We start from the raw sequence: 23,902 nt of genomic DNA, 5'->3' as shown, positions 1-23,902 counted from the left end.
GTGCGTCGTTTGATTACTATGGGGATGCCAAAAGGTGGGAATATGGCGGATCATCTGAAGGAGAAGTAAAGGATTTTTGGTTTGTTGCTCTGATGCTGTCTGGTCTCCCTGAGTCGTACGACACCCTCATTGTTGCGCTTGAAGGTCGCCCTGACGCGGATCTCACGGATCTCTGTAATAGGTATGCTTCTGGATGAAGGGCGCCGTTGTGCTGAGAATCTTCTGGCGAAAAGGCTTTTGTTACTGGATCTGGAAAACCAAAAGTGAGTGAGAGGCCAAAAGCGAAGAAGGAAAAGGTTTGTCATTACTGCAAGAAGGCCACTTTCGTCGGGACTGCCGGAAGTTGGTGCAAGACCGACTGGAAAGAGAAACGTCGGAGAAGGCGCGCATTGCTAAATGTACCGTTAGTGATCAGGAACTGTGTTTGATAGCTGGTGTAGCTGGAGGTGGTTTGTGGTACCTTGATTCTGGTGCTACCTCTCACATGACGAACGATGCATCAATGCTGCAAGATGTGGACAGTTCAAGAATGCCCACTGTGTGTCTGGCGGATGGAAGTTCCATCAAATCGGCTGGTTGTGGTACAGGTATGTTGATTTCCGAAAACGAAGCTGGTACCCGCATCAACGTTAGGCTTGACAGCGTGTTTCATGTTCCAACGCTCTCTCGGTGAGTAAAATCACAGATTTGGGTTTTACTGTAATTTTCGAGAACATGGGTTGTCGAGTGTTGAAAGGAGGAAAAGCGGTGTTAGTGGGACAACGTAGAGATGGGCTGTACCATCTCAAGCAGTTTCCGGAAAAGGTAATATTAGCGTCGCCTAAACACGGCAATCTTTGTCAACATTTATGGCACCGACGTCTGGGTCATCGTGATGTACAAGCAGTTTTCTCGGGTAGTCAGCAAAAATCTGGGTATAGGTATGAAGATCGATGCTGGCGACGTGCAATCGATTTGTGGACCTTGTTGTGAGGGAAAACTGAGTCGGGATCTGTTCCCGAGTGTTTCTGGAAGCAAATCGAAAGCAGTGGGTGAGCTGGTTCATACAGATCTGGGAGGTCATATGGAAGTTACCACACCGCGGGGTAATCGGTTTTACATGGTGATGGTGGATGACTTCAGTAGATACACGACAATTTACCTGCTCAAGCGGAAATCGGAAGCAGAGCAGTACTGTAGCCTAATGAAAAATCAGCATGGTCGCTTTCCTGGGATTATTCGATCAGATGGAGGTGGCGAATACTCTGGCGCATTATTCATCAGCAGACTGCTCCATACTCTCCGCAACAAAATGGAGTTGCTGAGCGAAAGAACCGGTACCTGGTAAAAATGGTGAGATGTATGTTGGCGGAATCTGGTTTGCAAAATAAGTATTGGGGTGAAGAGATTACAACGGCAAACTATTTGCAAAATCGCTTATCGTCATCGTCGGTTGAATCAACTCCATACGAATTGTGGCACAAGATGAAACCGTCCTATGCGCATCTGAGAATCTTCGGTTCAGAGGCTTATGTGCACATCCCAAAAGAAAGGAGGCGTAAGCTTGATCTGAAAGCAGAGAAACTACATTTTGTTGGCTATGCTGAAGGACGGAAGGCCGACCGTTTTCTGGATTTGGCAACGGATTCTATCACGATCAGTAGAGATGTAAAATTTCTCTAGCTGTGTGAGGTAAAAGAAGCTGTGCGACAGCATCCAATAGAGACCGGAGGTGCTAGGAAAGAAAATTTCGAGGTTCCGTTAATTACACCTAGTTTAGTCGAGCAGGAAGAAAATGGGTATGTAGACAGTGAGCAGCAGTCTGACTTTGAATCGGTCTTCGAGCCGGATCTTGATGCGTCGCTATACGATAGTGCGACTGATGGTGATCGCTCTTTCTGAGGGTTTCCCTTGGACGAAATTGCAAGACGTTCAGGGCGGATCATGACAAGAATACCGCTAACGAGGTTGATCGAAGAGACTTTTGCTGCTGGATTATTGCTTGAGGAGTTGGAACCATGAACTTTTCGCGAGGCAATGGCCTGTGAGCGAAAAAAGAAATGGCAAGAGGCCATGTTAGACGAACTCAAATCTCATGCTGATAATACTACCTGGAAACTGGTTGATTTACCTGCTGGTAAGAAAGCTGTCGGATGCCGATGGGTTTTCAAACTCAAAAGAAATGCAACAGGGGATGTCACGAAATATAAGGCTCGGCTGGTAGCGCAAGGATATTCCCAGCATTATGGCGAAGATTTCAAAGAAACTTTTGCACCCGTAACGAAGCACTCGTCATTTCGTGTACTGTTAGGATTGGCGACCAGAAAGAAAATGATACTTCGGCATTTGGACGTGAAAGCGGCCTACTTGTACGGCACACTAGATCAGGAGCTTTACATGCGTCAACCACCTGGCCCTGTGGTCGCTGGTAAAGAAAGCATGGTATGTCGTTTGAAACGGAGCATTTATTGGCTGAAACAATCAGCGCGATGCTGCAATCAACGGTTACATAGCGTATTGGTGGAAATGGGTTTGAAACAGGGTAAGACTGACCCATGTGTGTACTCAAAGCAAGGGAAGAAAATGGCAGTGTATTTGATGGTATGTGTTGATGACATAGTGATTGGATGTGAAGACGAAGAAGAAATTCGAATAGTGAACGAACAATTGAAGAAAAGATTCGAAATTACGGATTTTGGTGATCTTAATTTCTTCTTGGGATTAGAAGTGCGCCGAGAAAATGGAATATATAGTGTTGGGTTGGAAAGCTATATCGACCGAGTATTGGAAAAGTTTGGGCTCAAAGACGCTAAGGGAGCTAAAACACCGATGGAGGTGGATTATGCGAAGGTGGATGATAAAAGTCCGCTGTTTCATGACGGGACCTTGTACAGAAGTCTTGTTGGTGCACTTTTGTACATTACCGTCTGTGCACGACCAGACATAGCGGTAAGCGCAACAATTCTGGGAAGGAAGGTGAGTTCGCCCTCAGAGGCGGATTTGGCTGCGAAACGAGTCGCGCGTTACCTGAAAAAGACCAAGGACTGGAGATTGGTCTACGGCGATACTGGTGGGAAATTGATTGGTCATTCGGACGCGGATTGGGCCGGCGATGTTAAAACCAGGAGGTCAACGACCGGATTCGTTTTCCACTACAGCGGGGCTGCTGTATCATGGACGAGTAGAAAACAGATCTACGTTGCTATATCGTCCATGGAGTCGGAGTATGTGGCACTAAGTGAGGCAGTTCAAGAGTGTGGCTACGGGGTCTTCTTAACGATTTTGGAGAGCAAATGAAGCAACCTGTGAAAGTCTTCGAAGACAACCAGAGCTGCATCATAACAGTTTTTGCAACCGACCGAGACGGTTGTGCCTCCAGGTGGAAGGTTTTGTTCTCGAGAGAGTGACGGAGTGCGAGACGCTGTATGCGTTATTGTGGGAGAGAGAGAGACCAGTTTGTTAAGTGTGAGTCGACAGTTGATACGTCGGAGGCGTGGTCAACGGCATCCTCGACAAGTGGTGTTTGACAGCAAACCGCGGGTAGACGAATTTGCCTACCGCGGTGGCAGAAATCGACAGTGATCGTGCCTGTACACACAGAAAAAAATATAGTGTATTGGTGTCGTCGGGCAATTCTAATCGACGAGAGGGAAGCGTCACAGGTAGACCCATTTGCTCTATTTGTCTACCGCAGAAGTGGTACGACGAATAAGGAAAACAAGTGGCACCGAAAAGTGCCGCATCGACAGTGGGATTTTCGCAGCAAGCCACAGGTAGCCACATTTGTCTACCGAGGTGGTGGAAACGGAGAGAGCGCGCTTGTGGTGGTGATACCGACGAGCAGCTTAATCGGAGAGAGTTTTGAAGTGTTGCAGGTAGGACTATTTCTCTACTGAAGAAGCAACGCGACGAAGAAGGACAGCAAGTGTCACATTGTCAAACAACGGGCACCGAGTTTACAACGTAACACATGAGGTGTGTTCTACAGGTATAACAGGTATATTTTTCATTCCTTTTTGAGATACTTTTTCTTGCTAGGTAAAATGGATGAAGAGATGGGAGAACGAGTACCAGACCCTCCCCCTAAGCCTTATGCTGAAAATGTAAATCCGACTAGAATTAAAATTTACCCAGAGTCGTCAACGGGACCATGGATTGTATTTATTAGGCGTAAAGTAAAGGCGCTAAATATTATTCAAATTTCTAAAGATTTGACTTCGCGATTCTCGGATGTAAAAGAGATCGTCAAAGTCAATAAAGATAAAATACGCATTGTCGTTGGTAGTCTCAAACAAGCCAATGCAATTGCTTCTTGCGAGCTTTTTACGCGTGAGTATAGAGCGTATATTCCTTCAAAGGAAATTGAAATTGATGGGGTCATCACAGAATCGAGTTTGACTGTTGATGACTTAGTTAAGCATGGGGTTGGTCGTTTCAAAGACACCATACTTAAAGACGTAAAAATACTTGAATGCAAGCAATTGCATTCAGTATCACACGAAGGAGATAAAAAAGTTTATCGACTGTCTGACTCATTTCGAGTGACTTTCGCTGGTTCTGCGCTGCCCAACTATGTCATTATCGATAAGATTCGTCTCCCTGTTCGCCTTTTTATCCCTCGTGTAATGAATTGCCTTAATTGCAAACAGCTTGGCCACACAGCCACTTACTGTTCCAATAAGGCACGGTGTGGCAAATGTGGGGGTTCTCATCAAGAGGATACATGCAATGAAAATTCAGAAAAATGTTTAATGTGCGGAGAAAACTCACATGAGCTCTCTGCATGCCCCATTTATAAATTGCGTGAGGATAAAATTAAACGATCCTTGAAGGAGAGGTCTAAGCGCTCCTATGCAGAAATGTTGAAAAATGCTACCCCTAAACCCATCTTCTTAGAAAACACTTACGCATCTCTATTTTCGGAACAGTCTGACTCTGACGGAGCGTGCGAAGGTACATCATTTGTTTTACCCGGAAATTCCAGAAAAAGAAAACAGTCTTCTTTTCCCAAGCTGCCAAGAAAGGGCCTTAAAATTTCTCCACCAATAGATAAACTGCGCCCAAAACCGAAAAATTCCGATTCAAAACCGAAATCAATTCCGCCCGGTTTTGGGAACGTACAATCCAAACAGAACACCATTACTGGAAATAATAAAATTTCGACTACCTCTGAGCCTCAGCCGGGGGTAGGATTATTGAAATTTTCTGAAATTGTTGATTGGATTTTTAAAGCATTCAATATTTCTGAACCACTAAAGAGTATACTTTCAGCTTTCCTCCCAACAATTAGAACATTTTTAGAGCAGCTGATTGCTCAATGGCCCATCCTTGCAGCGATTGTATCTTTCAATGGGTAATTCACCTCCTCCAATGAAAGATTCCATCACTGTTTTACAGTGGAATTGCAGAAGTATCATACCTAAAATTGATTCCTTAAAAATTTTACTGCATAATTTAAAATGCGATGCTTTTGCTCTATGTGAAACATGGCTTACCTCAAACATTAATTTCAACTTAAATGATTTCAACATTATTCGCCTAGACCGAGACACCCCGTATGGAGGAGTGCTTCTAGGAATTAAAAAGTGCTATTCTTTCTATAGAATTAACATCCCCTTGTTTGCGGGCATTGAGGCTGTTGCTGTCCAAACGAACATTAAAGGCAAAGACATGTCTATCGCTTCTATATATATACCTCCCAAAGTTCAAATTGGACAACGTCAAATTTTTGAGGTAGTGGAATCCATGGCTGCTCCGCGTCTGATACTGGGAGACTTCAACTCGCACGGAGTATTGTGGGGTTCCCTCTACAATGATAATCGATCCTCTTTGATTTACAATGTTTGTGACGAATTTAATATGACAGTTTTAAATACTGGCGAAACAACACGCATCCCCAGACCTCCTGCACGTCCAAGTGCATTAGATCTATCTCTGTGCTCGACATCACTTCGGTTAGATTGCACGTGGAAGGTTGTACCTGATCCTCACGGTAGCGATCATTTGCCAATCGTTGTTTCAATTAACAGTGAATTAGGCCTTACGAATTCAATCAATGTTCCTTATGACTTAACACGAAATATTGATTGGAAAACATACGAAACATTAATTTCCACTTCTCTTGCTTCGACAGAAGAGCTACCCCCTACCGAAGAATATGAATTCCTGGCGGGTTTAATTATTGAAGCAGCAGAACAAGCCCAAACGAAATGCAATCCTGGAATGACAATAAATAGACGGCCCCCTAATCCTTGGTGGGACAAAGAGTGCTCTGATGCATATGAAGCTAAACAAGTTGCCTACAAAGAAATTATGAAACAGAAAGGGGGTATACGTGAGAACTTTGAAAATTATTTCATTTTGCAAAACAAATTTGACAGTATACGTCGTGCCAAAAAATCTAGTTATTGGAGACACTTCGTTAATGGCTTGTCAAGAGAAACATCAATGAGTACTCTTTGGAACACAGCCAGAAGAATGAGGAATCGAAACGTGACTAATGAAAGCGAAGATTTTTCGAATCGTTGGATATTTAATTTTGCCAAGAAAATTTGTCCCGATTCTGCTCCTGCGCAGAAAATCACTCGCGATGCTCCCACAAGTAACGATTTCATAGATTCGCCTTTGACAATGATGGAATTCTCAATTGCACTCCTCTCATGCAACAATAATGCTCCGGGACTAGACAGAATTAAATTCAACTTGGTGAAGAATCTGCCTGACCTAGCAAAAAGACGCTTGTTGAATTTATTCAATAAGCTTCTTGAGCAGAACATTGTCCCGCACGACTGGAGACAAGTGAGAGTTATCGCTATTCCAAAACCGGGAAAACCAGCCTCCGATCATAACTCGTATCGACCGATTGCAATGTTATCCTGCATCAGGAAATTGTTGGAAAAAATTATCCTACGACGTCTCGACAATTGGGTTGAGGCGAACGGCTTGCTATCAGATACCCAGTTTGGTTTTCGGAGGGGAAAGGGAACGAATGATTGTCTGGCGCTACTTTCGTCAGAAATCCAACTAGCTTACGCAAAAAAAGAACAAATGGCGTCTGTGTTCTTAGACATAAAAGGAGCATTCGACTCTGTTTCCATTGATGTTCTCTCAGAGAAACTACATCAATGTGGTCTTTCACCAATATTAAATAATTATTTATACAACTTATTGTCAGAAAAGCACATGCATTTTTCATATGGCGATTTGGCAACATTCAGAATAAGTTACATGGGCCTCCCACAAGGTTCTTGTTTAAGCCCCCTTCTCTACAATTTTTACGTGAATGATATTGATAATTGTATTGTCAGCCCATGCACTCTAAGGCAACTTGCAGATGATGGCGTGGTTTCTGTTACAGGACCAAAAGCCTTAAATTTACAACAACCACTGCAAGATAGTTTGGATAATTTATCAAGTTGGGCTTTGAAGTTAGGCATCGATTTCTCTACGGAGAAAACAGAGTTGGTTGTTTTTTCAAGGAAGCGTGATCCAGCTCAGCTTCAGCTTCAGTTGGTTGGTAGAACGATAGCCCAAGTCCTGACTTTTAAATACCTTGGAATTTGGTTCGATTCTAAAGGCACATGGGGAGGCCACATTAGGTATCTAATAACGAAATGCCAACAAAGGATAAATTTTCTGCGAACAATAACTGGATCATGGTGGGGTTCTCATCCAAGTGACATGATAAGATTGTATCAAACAACAATACTTTCAGTAATGGAATATGGGTGCATCTGTTTCCGTTCAGCTGCGAACACTCACATTATTAAACTGGAACGGATACAGTATCGCTGTTTACGAATTGCCTTAGGTTGCATGCAGTCGACCCATACGATGAGTCTTGAAGTACTAGCGGGAGTTCTTCCTTTAAAAGACCGATTCTGGGATCTCTCTTCTCGTTTACTTATTCGATGTGAGGTTATGAACCCACTGGTAATTGAAAATTTTGAAAGACTTGTCGAGCTTCAACCCCAAACCAGATTCATGACAGTGTATTTCAATCACATGTCACAAGAAATAACGCCTGCTAAGTATGTTCCCACATACGTCAATATACTAGATATTCCTGAATCCACTTTATTCTTCGACACGTCCATGCAAGCAGAGATTCGTGGAATTCCGGATCATCTACGCTCGCGGGAGATCCCTAAAATATTCACAAGTAAATATCAACACAAAGACTGCCTTAAAATGTTTTACACTGATGGGTCACGAATCAGTGAGGCCACTGGTTTCGGTATTTTCAACAATAATTTTTCAATTTCTCTCAAACTTGCAGAACCCGCCTCTGTTTACATAGCGGAACTAGCAGCAGTTCACTATAGTTTGCAAATAATTAATACTTTACCCCCGAACCATTACTTTATCCTCACTGATAGTCTCAGCACAATTGCAGCTCTACGCTCAAAGAGGATTGATAATCACGATCCATTCTTTTTGGGGAAGATACGAGAATCTCTGAGTAACCTGACAAGAAAATGTTATAAATTTACCCTAGTGTGGCTCCCCGCCCATTGCTCTATTGCGGGCAATGAGAAAGCTGATAATTTAGCCAAGATTGGTGCACTAGATGGTGAAATATATGAAAGACCCATCGCTTACAATGAATTTTATAGCGCTTCTCGACAGAGGACACTTGCTAGTTGGCAAACATCTTGGGACAATGGAGATATGGGACGATGGCTACACTCAATTACCCCTAAAGTATCAACGAAGGCATGGTTCAAAGGATTGAATGTAAGTCGGGACTTCATCCGTGTGATGTCTAGGCTCATGTCCAATCATTATACTTTAGATGCGCATCTCCGTCGTATTGGGCTCGCTGAGGGTAATCATTGTGCTTGTGGAGAAGGTTACCATGACATTGAGCATGTTGTTTGGTCCTGCACTGAATATCGTGAAGCCAGATCACAATTAGTAGATTCTTTACAAGTCCGAGGAAGACCAATCCATGTTCCTGTTAGAGACATCCTGGCGTATCGCGATCTTCTATACATGGAACTTATCTATCATTTTCTAAAAACAGCGTCTGTCAAAATTTAATTAAATTCATCTCCTCATACTCTCATCCAAGGCTAATCATTCACCAATTAAAGTGTCCTAGAATATTTAGTTTTTAAATTTAGACAATAACAGAAAAAAAGTAAATAAATACACCCGAAAATACTAGATCAGTATGAAATACAACAATGTAAGGAAAAAAGCAAACAATAAAGTGATTTCAGTGTTAGTTTTAGACAAAGTACTAGTATAGTTAAAATTAGTCTTAAGGATTTTTGTAACGTGCTATGTAAAAAAAGAAACTGGCGTAAAAAGCTATTGCAAATGCCGTGTCAAATAAACGTATGAAAAAAAAAAAAAAAAAAACCAGAGCTGCATAAAATTCATAGGATCCGAATCAGCCGTCGTTCTAAGCATATCGAAACTAGGGGACACTTCGTCAGGCAGTATTGCGAAGATGGCCTGATGCTGTTGGAGTACCGTCCGACCGAGGATATGGTTGCAGACATTCTCACTAAACCGTTGAATGCAATCAAACAACTTAAGTTCTCAAAGATGCTTGGTCTATCATCTGAGAGTGGCAGTGTCGTTGAGGAAGAGTATTGAGAAACAACAATCATTGCCATTCAGTGTACAAGCTGCTTATCTTCTGCATCATAAACTGGCACCACTGCACAGCAATAGCTTAGCGCGCGTGAGCAGCGATTTTATAGTATCTATCGTTAGCTTGAACTCGTTGTGAACGGTTGTGTTTTATTTAAACTTCAATATATCAATTGAGTTTCACGTCCAAGTGTGTCGCTAGCATGGAGGAAAAAGCGCAGATGGATGTCATTTACACTGATTTGAAAGCAGCATTCGACAAAATTGATCATAGAATACTTTTATGCAAGCTGTCTCGTCTCGGCATTTCTTCACAATTGGTGTCTTGGTTAGATTCTTATCTTTCCGGAAGATTTCTGCGAGTAAAATTAGATAACTGCACATCGTCACAATTTTCCAACAAGTCTGGTGTTCCACAAGGGAGTAACTTGGGACCTCTGCTGTTCGTACTATATTTCAACGACATCGCATTGCTGCTGGGAGCCGGCTGCAAACTAGTTTATGCTGACGACTTGAAGTTGTACCTTGTTGTTCGTTCTGTAGAAGACTGTTGGCGCCTACAAGGTTTACTACAACTTTTCGTAGATTGGTGTGGCAGAAATAAGCTTGTCATTAACGTGGCGAAATGTCAAGTGATTACATTCCATCGTATTTTATGCCCGGTACAGTTCGATTATAGGATTAACGGTACAATTCTGACAAGAGTTGAGCAGGTGTGTGATTTAGGAGTGCAATTGGACGCGAAACTGACATTCGATTTGCAACGCTCGCAGATTATTTCAAAAGCAACACGTCAGTTGGGATTTATTTCCAAGATTGCTAAGGACTTCAACGACCCACATTGTCTGAAGGCACTGTACTGTTCACTCGTCCGCCCTATTCTCGAAAACGCATCAGTGATCTGGTGTCCGCATCAAGTAACGTGGTGCATTAGAATCGAACGTGTGCAGAAACGATTTGTGCGCATGGCTTTAAGAAATCTACCGTGGAATGATCCAGCTAATTTGCCAGCATATCCGGATAGGTGTCAACTTCTGGGAATCGATACGTTGCAACGCCGGCGAAAAATACAGCAAGCGCTGGTAATCGCAAAACTGATTAACGGTGAGATGGATGCTCCAGAACTTCGTTCGGAAGTAAACTTTCGGATTCCTAATAGAACACTACGTAATACAACACTGCTTCAGCAAAGATTTCATCGTACCTTGTTTGGATCCAACGAACCGATTACCGCATGCACTCGGACATTCACCGCAGTGGAAGAGTTTTTTGAGTTTAATGAGTTGTCCAGTCGCTTCATCAATAAGATTAGCCGCTCTACTGTGCTTTGATGTTTTTATTTGATGTGATATTGTTTTACTTTAGTTTATCAGATGTATTGTCATTTATAACTATTTATAACTCTATCTGTCCATTTAGACTGCAAAGTCCGATGGATATAATTATATTAAATAAATAAATAAATAAATAAATATTTAATTTGAACTAATTCTCGTTCTCGGCCTTTCATTTCACCGAAACTCTCTGACAACAAAAATTAAAACGGTAACCAAAGAGCATGTCTTAAAAATTTATTTTCATCTTATTCTCAGTGCGACCCGAACGAGGCCGTCAGCTGTTTGTTGAAGTCGATCGACATCTACACCGACATGGGTCGTTTTACGATGGCTGCCAAGCATCATCAAAGCATCGCCGAAATGTACGAAAATGAAGCCAACGATTTGGTAAATTCATCCTCTTTTACTCTACAGATCTTGAACTAATTTTTTCTTCGCCATTTTTTCATCAGCAACGCGCCGTGCAGCACTACGAGCAAGCGGCCGACTACTTCAAGGGTGAGGAATCGACCAGTTCGGCTAATAAGTGTATGCTAAAGGTTGCCCAATATGCGGCCCAGTTGGAGGACTACGAGAAGGCTATTCAAATCTACGAGCAGGTGGCCGGTTCCTGTCTGGACAGCTCGCTCCTCAAGTACAGTGCAAAGGAGTACTTTTTCCGAGCTTCGTTGTGTCATCTAAGCGTCGATCTGCTAAACGCGCAGCATGCCCTTGAGAAGTACGCACAACAGTATCCGGCCTTTCAGGACTCACGAGAGTACAAGTTGGTTAAGGTAAGTCGAGTGTATGCTATTCTGAGTGAAGACAATCTGTAATTTTTCTGCCATCATTAGACACTGTGCGAACATCTGGAAGAACAGAACGTCGATGGTTTCACCGAAGCGGTCAAGGAATACGACAGCATTTCCCGGTTGGATCAGTGGTACACCACCATTTTGTTGAGAATTAAAAAACAGGCCAACGATAACCCCGATCTGCGATAAACAGCAACCGGGATCATGCCGATCATTCAACTCCATATATCTATCTCTAAAGGAAAATATAAAATTTGTTTGATTCGAGATATTCGTTAAGACATACAGCAGCAAAATAGCAGAGCTAGCAAATAATAATCGATGGATGTGTGCGTGCTAATAGACCAGCAACAGAGCGTAGAATCGCAATCTTTTTTATTGAATTCTAGTTTCCAATATTATACATATGCATATATACTACCAATTACTTAGATTAAGCGAAATATTATCCCGAAGGAGCAAAACATGTACTTTATGGCGTATAGGTTTTCGTTTTGTTACGACGGATCTATCATTCCGTTTTAGTTGTTAAATCAAGCCACTCAAGATTGTTACAACTGAGGTACGTCATTCGTCTTAACCGTCTTTCAAAAAAAAAACTATTTCGTCGGAAAAGTTAAAGGCGAATTTTACAGACTATAGTTGAGTTAGTTCGGCTAAATTGCAAACCGTTTGTTCCTTTAAAAAAATGGATTTCTCACGAAAATCGAATAACTTATGGCTCTCAAAATGACGTACATTATTTTCATGATTAATATGTTTGTTGCTTAATTATTAAATCTATCAAAATATAAGAAAGTAGGGCGAATCGTAAAATTCATTCAACTTGTCAAACGCTTTGATAATACCAACAACATCAATTGAAACACAATGACGATGTACATTTTCAGTTCAACGCAGTTAATCGATTGGAGAAAATATGGCCGTAAATTCATCTAAGTCAAAAATGTGTTTAAAATCATGCTTCAACGATATCAATATCGTGTTAAATCGTCAATCTTTTGTGAAGTAAATATGAAAATTCCACTCTAAATACACGCATATACACATACAGAACATACACACACATCAATGTATTGAAATAAAACTAAAGTCCGTAACTAACTGCTATTCGTTGAAGTGAGAATAGAACTTAAACAACCGAAAGAAAATCAACCCACACTGGAAGAAAAACTAATTAGAAATTTAGAAAAAAAAACCCTTATCACTAGCTGAGCGGTACAAGTCTTAGTAATTTACTATAGAAGCGTGAATTCAGCAGAAAAAAGCGTAACTCTGAGCAGTATCGTTATTGAAGCAACGCCAGAGCCGATTATACCGACTATATTAAACTACTGAAAGCTAGCAAACTAATAATATCGAGGTTGTTAGTCAAATTTTGAATCATGTTGACAACATTATAGCGATACAAGTGAACCAGCGTCAAGAGACCGGAAGGAGAACGCAACGAAGGCGGCGGTATTTGTCGATATGAGCAAACAAGCTAGCAACCCGCTACTCATTGGAGGAAGGGCTGGAATGATATTTCATTGCAAACGAGAAAAAGCGCGTAGCTGATGAGTAAGTTAAAAAAAACTAAAACAATTACATGTTTCCGAATTGCAATAAAGACAACAAAAATACTTAAAGATCTAAAATGTATTTGTTTTATTATCCGTTCCACTCACAGTGTCTTTCGTGTACAGTTTCATGTGTAACACCACATAAAAATATTGGAATAATATTATTGCAGGTTAATACCCTCTCCAAGCATATTTGAGCAGACACCTGCTTTAGGATGGTTATTGCATTGCGCCTCGATAGTGTTGCATTGAGGAGACCGAGAAGGCTTATGGGCCTTTTTTATGTTTTTTTCATACTCTGCACCAGCCCAAACTAACAGTCAACTAAGAGCTTGTGCACGCTGGCGTGGCCGATTGGCGGGTCTCCATGGATTGACTTTTTCTGTGGGCTGTGTTTGCAGACATTGTTCAACAGCTTAACGGCAGTCTTTGTGAGCACGGCTCGCAGTGGAAGTCATTGTGTGTTGATTTATCGGTCGACCTCGGCAGCGTGCACAGGCGCATTAAAAAAATAACAGTAGAACCCTATTAGTTGTGTTGTGTTGTGTTGTAATAATTGTAGTTTTTGGTACTAGTGTACAATTGTGTGCTAGCCGTGTGTCTATCTGTGTATGTGGGCGTCTGAGTATTTGTGACATGTGGACCAGGGAATGGATGCAGAACTGGCTTATATGATGGAATAGTGGGTGATCCTTCTTGGGATTCGTTGGTCACTTTTTACTGGTGTTCAATTCGTGCATTCGATTCGATTCATTCGGATTGGATAAATAAAGGTACGATTGATTTACCGATGTACGTCAATCATCCATTCCCGTCCAGCATAGCATGAGAAACTTCTAACGGAGTTAATTGTCGTTAATGGTAAATATATATCATTTTCTGGCTTTGGACGATTCCAAGTAGTTTTATTGCATGGTACATGTGTTGTTCAATTAATATTCAATAACAGTACTAACTCTACTCTTTATTTTATTTATTTTCGGTCTCATGCGTCATATTCCTCTGATGACTTCTCCGAGATAATTTAACATAAAAGGGCAACATTGCTGTCAACAATGACTATTCACTGCCATCAGACGTCGCCAGGTTTTAGAAAAATTGAGATGTACTTTCATACTCAATTGAATCAGATAAGTAGGAACGAACAACAAACTGTAAGTAGCATATTACACATGTCTTATTTTAACATCATGCATATTTGTATTAACATATTATTTACAGGTAACCCACATATCTCAACATGCAACACTTCCCATACACACGTAAACATTCACACACGTAAATATACAAATGCTCGACAGGTGACTGGACCAAGTGCATTCACTCGTAGGATCTATCATTTCGATGATCGCCTCGATTCTACGAAACCAGTGCACAATTAAGCTGACATAAGCTAGTCTCGTCTAGTGAATGCATGTAACCTGGAAGCCCCAGACACGACAGGACGAGACGGACAGATGACGGACTGGACTCGACGGGGCCTAGTTCAGAGTTTTAAGCATTCTTCAATGCACGGCTAGCGACCTCAAAAAAAATTGTTGCAGGTTAATTCCTTAAAATGCAGTTTTTCAATTATTTTTAATATGTAACCAGGAGTTTTCAGGCAATATGTCGACATTCCTGGTTCTCGTCTACATAATGTTAGTTGATTTCTCTTCCAAAATTCGTGCTACATGTCCAGCACCTTGCAATCTATTTTACCAGCCTTCCGGTGTCAACATAGTAGTACATATGGTATAGCGCGCGGTTTATGCGTTTTGCCATTCTCCAATCTCCATTGCATCGACGAGTATTGAGGACAGAATTCTTCTCTCACACACCCCGAGCACTTTATATTCTGTCTCCTTCAACTACCACGTATCATTTTTCATAGTCACGGGAATCATCATTTTAACGCTATCAATCACATGTCTTTGGTTGTTCAGCATAACGAATCTTTCTGCTTGGCCTAAAATGTTTATTGATATCAGTATTGTATTGCGTAAGTGATGGCACTGAAGATGGACGAATTTCGTTAGCCTTCGCTCCATTTTTATCTTCTGAAAATATTCTACATCAAGAAGATTCGGTTGTATAGAAACAAATATGAAGTCAACACCTTCGCGGCCTTTTCTCGCCAACTTCCCTCCAGTAATATTTGGTCCAAACAACGAACTTGTTCAGCTCTTCCAGATCGTGCAGTGTATCTGACTGCAAGCCATTTTGTTCGATCCAATTATTAAGGCTGACCATGATCATTTTCTTAAACATCTTCCAGATACGGAAGTATTCCGATACGAGTTGTGGTCGGAGGTTGATTTGCCTGGTTTTGAGATGGCGATGACCCTCCCTTATCGTTATCGCCATAGGTATCCTGTTATTGAAATCTGTCTTTAGGAGAATCAATCTTCAACTAAGGTACTCTAATATACTCACAGTCGAATGTGAATGCACGAATTCCAACCACGCGCGAAAACTAAGAGCTTTCTGCAATGCAGTGGCTGAATGACGTATTCCAAAAATGATTGGCTTCCATCACTCTTTGAATATCAGAAGTGGAATGCTCGTTTTAATCGACATACTGTTTCTACTACAGTAAGAAACGTTATCAGAAGACTTTTAAGTAAGCCACAAATATTGAAAGCTGTAAAAACCCGGGCCACAATGTCATAGAATTACACTAGTGCAGCCCAGGTTGTTTCTCGGGCTGAAACATGGGACCCCTTGGTATTTTAAGTGGCTTGGGAAGTGCTGGGAACTCTTTGTCTGAATTCAGGATTCTGATACCAAAAATTATTTAGGCGCCCTTAAAAATTGGAGGGCGTATTTGTTCTGGTTTTGTAGCAGCGCTTCCTCAAGCTGTTATCTTTGGCCTTTACAAAGAAAAAGAAATGATTCTCCTTATTTTATGTTTTAGGCACATCAAAAGATACATGTAACGCTAAACAGTACTGTGCAATGTTTCCTATTCTCAGATCAAGATTTTCTGCTGTGCTTTTATCCTCTCAAGCTGGCATTTTTTCGTGCAATAGCCTTTGCTCAATCAGTAAAAAAGGCTCCTTTTCTGTGAGCCGTTTGGGTACCGTGGAACAAAGATCAGTACCACCATCATAATTTCTGTGTCTTCAGCCATCCAGCGTTGCGCTCAAGACCCGTGTAAAATTGACTTCCAATGGTTTCCCTCAAGGTGAAGTGGATGTTGAAGTAAAATCTTCCCTTTATGGGTTTTTTTCCGGGCCAAAGATGAAAAAACAGTAAATCTGTTAGAGATTTCGAGATCTCTGACCCAACGATATTTGGCTGTAGCTGAAATATCAAAAAATCGCACTGATAAACTTATGGATGGTAGTAACGAGTCTAAAGCAAGCAAATGATATTGCAGATAACGGTCTTTTACGAAGGTAAACCTCGATTACTTACCTGCAAACGAAGTCGAGATTGATGGTGTGGTTTTCGATTTGAGTTTGAAATGTGCGGTCCTGTTGTAACAGGTGGTTTGCTATTTTCAGAGCCTCATGCTTAATTATTACTTGAGTGCGTTTCGACTTCGTCTCATCAGAAACCGACACTAACTTTTTGTCGGAATAGATTAGCGCCGGTTTGACGCAAATCTCTAAAACTAAAACATAGTTTGTGTTTCAATCGAACGCCTGGTCAAACGTGATGTCTCGTCCGAGCAGAAGTTCTGTTTATGCCGATAAGACACAGTGAAGCCGAAACTTGTCTTGGGTAGCAGGCGCTAATCTATTCCGACAAAAAGTTAGTGTCGGTTTCTGATGAAACGAAGTCGAAACGCACCCAAGTAATAAGTAAGGATTTGTGCCCTTCAAGTGCAAAACCAAAAATGTTCGTCCTAGTGAGAAATTTTGGTGTTTACCCAATTTTTCGCCTTAGGGTGAAATATAGCATAGTGCTGATGCTTAAGCCTGTGAAAATATTGAGTTGCAAAGTCGATTTATTTCAACTCAAACTCGGGTGGCCTTCACCGTGTCTGCTCTCCATAATTATCTTTTCTTTAACAAGATTCTTCTACTTGTTGATGATCATCTTTTACTGTGTCTAGAAACAATAGGAAGAAGCGAATCATTTCCTCTCTTATGTTTCATGCATTCTCAAAAATAACAACTGGAAAATTACCCTCAACTTGTACGATTTGAATTTTATTCTCCACATCCGACACTGAAGTCGTCGCTTGACAAAACAGAATCAAACCTGTTTTAATCCACCTAGTGGTGCGATTCTGCCTTTCTCATTTATCTAAACTTTGATTCATTAGCTGGTTATGTTCAATATAATTGTGGAAATGTCTATAACATTCTTATTACTCTAGGCACGTATCCTATTACTGCTACGAAAGTCCAAACAAAAGAATAATATTCAATAAGCTTAATCAGCATAAGCTATCTTCTCACACTCAATTCGGCTCGGTAATTTCCCAACAGCTGTGTAGTCAGCAAATTTAGAAACTGATATCCCAGTAAAGTGAGATTAGTTTGCTGATTTTCGGTGAAATATTTTCCGAGTCTCAGCACTCAAACGCCACTTTTACTAAGATCTCAACAAAAAATAATGTTTGCTGAATCTCAGCTGTGGAGATTTCGGCGAAAGAAGCAAAAAAAAAGGCTGAGATTCGGCAGAAAAAATTAAGTGTGTGATCATATTTAAAAATGCGCAGGGAATGGGATTGGAATGGGAGGGAGGGGGTTAGTAGCGTGAGATGGGAGAATGTGTCAGAAATACCTTATCTTATATAGGGATCAGGCATTGCATTTATCGCTCATATGAGTAAATGCGCCCGGATAGTTTGCTACTGCGACAATAAAAACTCACATTTTCACACGAAAAGTTATTGGCACTCACAAAACTTCTCCGGATAAATACAACGTGTTATTTCTCCGGATAAATAAAACAGCCGGAGAATGAGCGAATGAGTTTATCACGGTATCCTTTTTGCGTTCGCTGCTTTGCTGTCGTTATTCCAAAACACGAAAAAACAAGTCTATCATACTTCTTTGCCGCTTTTCTTTGTAATTAAATGTATTTTTTGAAGTTTTAATTGATTTCCTCCGAAATTAAAATTTTATCACCTTCTCCGGTGAAAAGGAAAAAGGAATTTTATCCGGAAAATCATTCTCACGCTATTTGTGGAGACGGAGAATTTTGCGACTCATTTTATCTCGGAAAAGTTGGACATCGGATAAGCGTCTTCTCGCGTGAGTGAGAGAGAATTACAATGCCTGATAGGGATGAAGGGTCGATGAAGGGCATGGGGTGTGAGGGTCGTTCAAGGGCGGGGGTGGTAATGAAGGATGCAGGTGTAAGGGTAAGAGGGGGCGGATACCACAGCTTTATTTGATATTTGACGTTTTCTAAAATACACAAAGTTTTTATTGCTAGCGCACGGACAAGCGTATTTGTCCTCTGTGTTCACTTTTTTGCTGGTAGTACCGGTTGTTGGCTTGGAGACACTGTGCGCAATTGTTGTTGAGTGAATATTTATTTCTGTCAGATTCATACACTCAAAAAAAAAGTAAACGTTATGCCTATTGATTTTACACATAGATTTTTGCAATTAATGAGGCATATAGACACTATTTGCTGGCACATAAACCTAATGTGTGTATTTACAAGAAATATTAATCTTACATTCACATTTCATAACTATTAGGCACATAAAACCCCATTCTATAACAATATGCACATATAACTTATGTGTGTGCATACATAGTTTATACAGTTGACACATAGAAGGTATGTGTGCGCGAGATAACAATAGCGTTTCTTCTTCATATGAATTTTAAGTGGTTTGAAGCAAATAGAATTAACGTTTGGATTTTTTTTCAGTGTATGAACGTATCTTTGTGAAAACTTTTGTTCAAAACCTTGACCGCTGTTGTTCTATATCTCATCATTTTGGTGCACAAGTGGTTTTCAAATCAATTAATTTCAAAACCAATTCCAACCAACACACCTGCAAATGATCTCGAATTGATTGAAGTTTCATAAACCGTGAGTTGAACTGTTCACATATCCGGTTTCAAATTTAAACGAAAATTTCATGTGATCAGTCGGAGGCAATTTTAAGCAAGTTTCACTAATTTTTCAAAGTTTTACATGAAGACTGGTATTAATATAACATGAACATTAATAAATTGTTGTATGGTAAATAATTGAAAGTTCAGAAACAGAATTTGTGTAACAGATGCCTTTTACAATTTCTTTTATAATATATCAATGAAGTCAAAGAATGCAAATATAAAGTGCACTTTCAAGGTAGAATAAATGTTCGAAAACTTTTCAAACGGTAAAATTGCGTAATTTGGAAATCATCAACTTTGGAGGTTTAACAACCTCAAAGAAGCTCTCCAACATAAAAAATGCATCTTTTGATACAATAATTTTAATGAATAAATCTCTTGGAAGTAATTGCGGAGAAGTAACTCTTCAAAAATAGTAAAAGAGTTGGTGTCTTCAGCAAAGTTGTTGATAATGTCATTTTAAACAACTTTGTTGAAAATATTTATAATTCATAAATGCAGCAAATCGAGATATACTGCATTTATGTAGGTTAAAGTCAGTTTTTCTCTCATAAAACTTTTTATTGTAAGCTTCAAAGACTACCTCGAATAGAGTATGAATTATATTGTTTATACACAGCAGAAGAGATCTATCAATTGCAGTAATATCATAATAACTTGCTTAAAAAGTTTCTTGCACACATAGTCTTATACATTTTGATATTCTGAATACACAGAATATTCAAGTCTTTAACAAAATTAGTTTTGGAACGTCTTCAACAGTTTTTTGAAGTAGAATACTTCTAACGTTTCAATATGGGGTCCCGTTTCAAAAATTTCAGTTGAGAAATTTTCCCAGGTTTGTGAATATCTTCCGTTCTACTGGACGAAATCGCAATATTTTTGCTCTATCTGATCGGAAATTTGTGCACGTATTTCGTATTAAATTTCGGAATTACTGCGACTACTATAAATAAACCAAAACAAGGATTTTCAGAAAATCCTTCGGAAACAGCGAGGAAAATGCGCAATTTGCCAGCGTATCCCACGCAGAGCCGTCAAAAAGGAGCATGTATGTGTTTCATTACATACGGGAATGTTATATATACAGGTCACGCGAGCTTGTTTTGTATCAGTGGGTGCTCGCTTACCACACGAGCAACATGCTCGTCCGGACGGTGCAATGAGCGGTATCATGTTTGCGTTCCCGTACCAAGCGTCATCGCAAGGTTCTTCGTGATAAAATTCAGGGAATCACCAAATCCGCCATTCGGCGTCTGGTTGGTCGTGGTGGTGTAAAATGCATCTCCGATTTAATCTACGAATGCTGATGGTGTGCAGGAAAATGTCATCCAAGATGCCGTGACCTACACTGAACACGCCAAGCGCAAAACCACAATGAATATCGTCTATACTCTGAAGCGGCAGGGACGCACTTTGTATGGATTTGGAAGTTGAAAAGGTAGAACTCACTTGTATCATTATAAAAAAGGCCCTTTTCAGGGCCACCAAAATCATTTCAAAGAATAAGTTTGCATTTTCTGTTTCATGGACTGTTTCTCCCTGGAGAGCAATTTGGGTTAAACCCTAAATTATGATTTATTTCAGTACGCAAATTGCAAATATGGTCAGAAACAAATTGGAGTGAAGTGGAAAACATTTTTACTAGGCGCATTCAAAAAAGGTTTCAATTCTCAAACATTTTACCAAGGTGCCGTATTACGTTACTCTCTTTACCCTGAGTGTTCGATAATCTCCGTATTGGAAACACAATTTCAATTTTGTTCTTTATCAAAAATATGTGGTCGACCAAAGAAGGGGTGGAGCTACGAAGAACACATATTGAGGACAACACAAAAAAGGACGAGCTTACGTTGTGCTGTAGTCAAGTATAACAACTCAGCATGCTGTTGCTCACGCTCAGTTCGTTTGCAGCATCTCCCGCAAAATTCAAACCGCCGTCCGTTTGCTGCTGTCAGAAGAGTTGGCCAAGCACACCGTCTCAGATGGCACCAAAACTGTTACCATATACACCAGCTCCAAGTAAATTTCGAACGCTGCCCAAACAAAAAGCCCTTTTCAGGGCCATCAATTTATCGACAAAGAATGAAATTGAAGTTTTGTTATTACAAGCATCAGAAAGTGGCTTGCCAAGAGCGTTGGATAGTAAGTGAGCCACTTGTGAACAATATCGTCACTTTCAAGTAGAATGGCACAAAATAAAAAAAGTTATTTGTGTGATTTGTAGACATGTTAGTGTAATGATTCAATTTACAAAAATCGAACGTTTTCTAACGTTTCGATATAGGTGCTCCGTTTTAAAATTTTCGGCCAGAATGTTGACTGTTTTTCTAAAAGTGAAAATCGGCTGTTGTACTGAATGAAAACCTTCGATTTTTGCGCTGATTGGAAATAGTTGTGTAGAATGTACAATTACTGAAAATAACAGATTTTGTGAAAGCAGTGGTTGGTCCGTACAATTCGATTCCAAGCGAGCCAGACTAGTTTTCGTTGGAAGGTCCATCTCTGACAATAGAAATAAACTAATTTATTTTGAATTCAACTACAACTTCCTTGAAAACAGCACAGCTTAAAAACTTTTGGGAAAAACGCGCAAACCTAAATTTTCCACTGGGGCACTTTTACACGGCCTTCGTTGCCAACTGCTTGCGAGGAGCCTTTCCTCCGGTGGACTTACGAGCGGTTTGTTTGGTACAGGCCATGTAGCGAAAAATGCTGATCTGCTACTTCTCTGATGCTGGTAATAGGACGACGGTCAAACGCTCGTTTTCGTGCCTTCATTCATAAAAGTTCAACAATATTTTCAAAGAATGTTGCAAATTGACAACTTGATAATTACAAAAATACTCCAAATAAACTATGAATGTGCAAAAGACGACAAAATCGCAAAGAAATTGCTTATTCCAGAGCAGAATTTACCGGTCTAAAGTGTAGTCTACTTCACTCCGGTTATGTCTCTGACATTACCCACCTATCTTTTTTTCAAGCTAGAAAATTTTTTAGACTGATGTACGGGGGTAGAAAATCGAACCCGAGTGAGCTCCGTTCAAGGCCAACGACTGACTAACTACACTATACCCGCTCCATTCAACTAAGTTAGCATTTCGAAAACTTTGCTGAAGACAATTGATCTCGAACTAAATTTGCTTGAAGAGTGAATTCTTTATAATTACTTCTAGGAGGATTAACCTCCAAAATTACTTTATTAGAAGAGGTGCGGGGAACGTGCCATTTAAGACAATATATTTTGAACCTCCAAAATTACTTTATTAGAAGAAGTGCTGCTTAACGTTGTAGTATTCTTCAATTTTTTCTTACAGTTCGACTGTGACAGTTTACTATAACTTTTGATTTGCTTTCAACGGCTTTGTCAGTCTTTAAGTAATGAGTAGAGCGTATTTTAATTTTTGCTCTACGTTTCGACGCTGTTTGGCACGTTCCTCAAGGAAAACTGATTTTAATGTCTTTATTAGTCTCTTTCTAATATTACATGTTTTTGTACTTACAAAATAGTTCGTTCTTTGTCTTTAAGTGTCGATGAATATCGATAAGTTTGACGTTATGTTTTGCCTATTCTTCAATGATGCTAAATATCCAAAGTTTACAGTGTCGAAATAATGTGATCGTATCCGTAAAAATGTTTTAGAGTATCAATTTTGCTTTTCTTCACTACTACAACTCACAACTCCAGAAAGAGTCCTCGTACACAAAATGTTATTACACCATTCAATTCACCAACCCAAAAAAGCACAATCAATAGCCACTAACTTGAAATATACTGAATCCTGCTTAAAGGCTATTTAAATAATTAATAATGCAACAAAATCAAATGCTCATTGGTCATTTTTATGATTTTCATTATAGTTTCCACAATATTATTGTTGTTGTTAATGACATTGAGTTTTTGTCTCAACTCTACGCATTCTCAAAAAAATCATTTTTTAAGCAAATATTGAAATGTTTATAATCAACCTAATCAAACTTCGCTTCCCATTCGAAGGATTGTATCTAATACATAAACTGGAACATCTCTTAAAAAGAGCTCATGATAATTAACAACTATGGGAACTCGGCTAAGAGATCAGATACAAAATTAAATTCCCATAATTTTTCAAAAGTCCCCATGATAGTCCCCAATTGGTTCTCAATTAAGTAATCTGACAATATACTTCCAAAATTATTATTGCACAATATTTAATTAAATTCTCGACAAACATATGATTACGGCCTAAAAGCCAACTGTCAAAATCCACTTTGAATGGAAATTCCGGACAAACCGTTACGCGCCAATCAGAGATGTTTATAGTAACCGAAAGAAAAATATTTTTTCTTTCATAAACTGTTGTGAACTGTGTTCGGCTAGTAACGGTTTGTCCGAAATTTCCATTCAAAGTGGATTTTAACAGTTGTCTTTTAGGCCGTAATCATATGTTTGTCGAGAATTAGTCGGCATCAATCAATTTTGTTTTTATTAATCCAATTATTTTTGGTTTGGGGGGCGTTTAACCCCCAAACCCCCCTCCCCCTGGAGAGACCGAAGAGAATACACCTATTATTCGACACACTTGATCTACTAAAAATGTAATCAAATGTAGTCACCAGATCACACG

The 23,902-nt window shown here is 40.0% G+C and overlaps 1 protein-coding gene across 1 annotated transcript; it reads left to right on the top strand.

The window, feature by feature from the left end:
• The first annotated feature begins 11,172 nt into the window (after positions 1–11,172).
• On the top strand, positions 11,173–13,350 carry LOC131686029 (alpha-soluble NSF attachment protein). Its single transcript, XM_058970142.1, has 3 exons — positions 11,173–11,306; positions 11,372–11,692; positions 11,753–13,350. Exons 1-3 carry the CDS (start codon positions 11,232–11,234, stop codon positions 11,900–11,902), a joined length of 546 nt encoding a protein of 181 aa, XP_058826125.1. The 5' UTR covers positions 11,173–11,231; the 3' UTR covers positions 11,903–13,350.
• Positions 13,351–23,902: the final 10,552 nt, after the last annotated feature.

This window comes from Topomyia yanbarensis, chromosome 2, assembly GCF_030247195.1.
Source record: "Topomyia yanbarensis strain Yona2022 chromosome 2, ASM3024719v1, whole genome shotgun sequence".
Lineage (NCBI taxonomy): Eukaryota > Metazoa > Arthropoda > Insecta > Diptera > Culicidae > Topomyia > Topomyia yanbarensis.
Note: the sequence above shows the minus strand (reverse complement) of the source record. Positions and strands in the feature narration are given on the sequence as shown.

What these genes read in the sequence shown, in the direction of transcription:
- LOC131686029 (XM_058970142.1), top strand. Translation starts at nt 11,232, where the DNA reads ATGGGTCGTTTTACGATGGCTGCCAAGCATCATCAAAGCATCGCCGAA. An exon ending in AAAATGAAGCCAACGATTTG is followed by an intron (nt 11,307 to 11,371) that starts GTAAATTCATCC and finishes TTTTTTCATCAG; the next exon opens with CAACGCGCCGTGCAGCACTA. An exon ending in GAGAGTACAAGTTGGTTAAG is followed by an intron (nt 11,693 to 11,752) that starts GTAAGTCGAGTG and finishes TGCCATCATTAG; the next exon opens with ACACTGTGCGAACATCTGGA.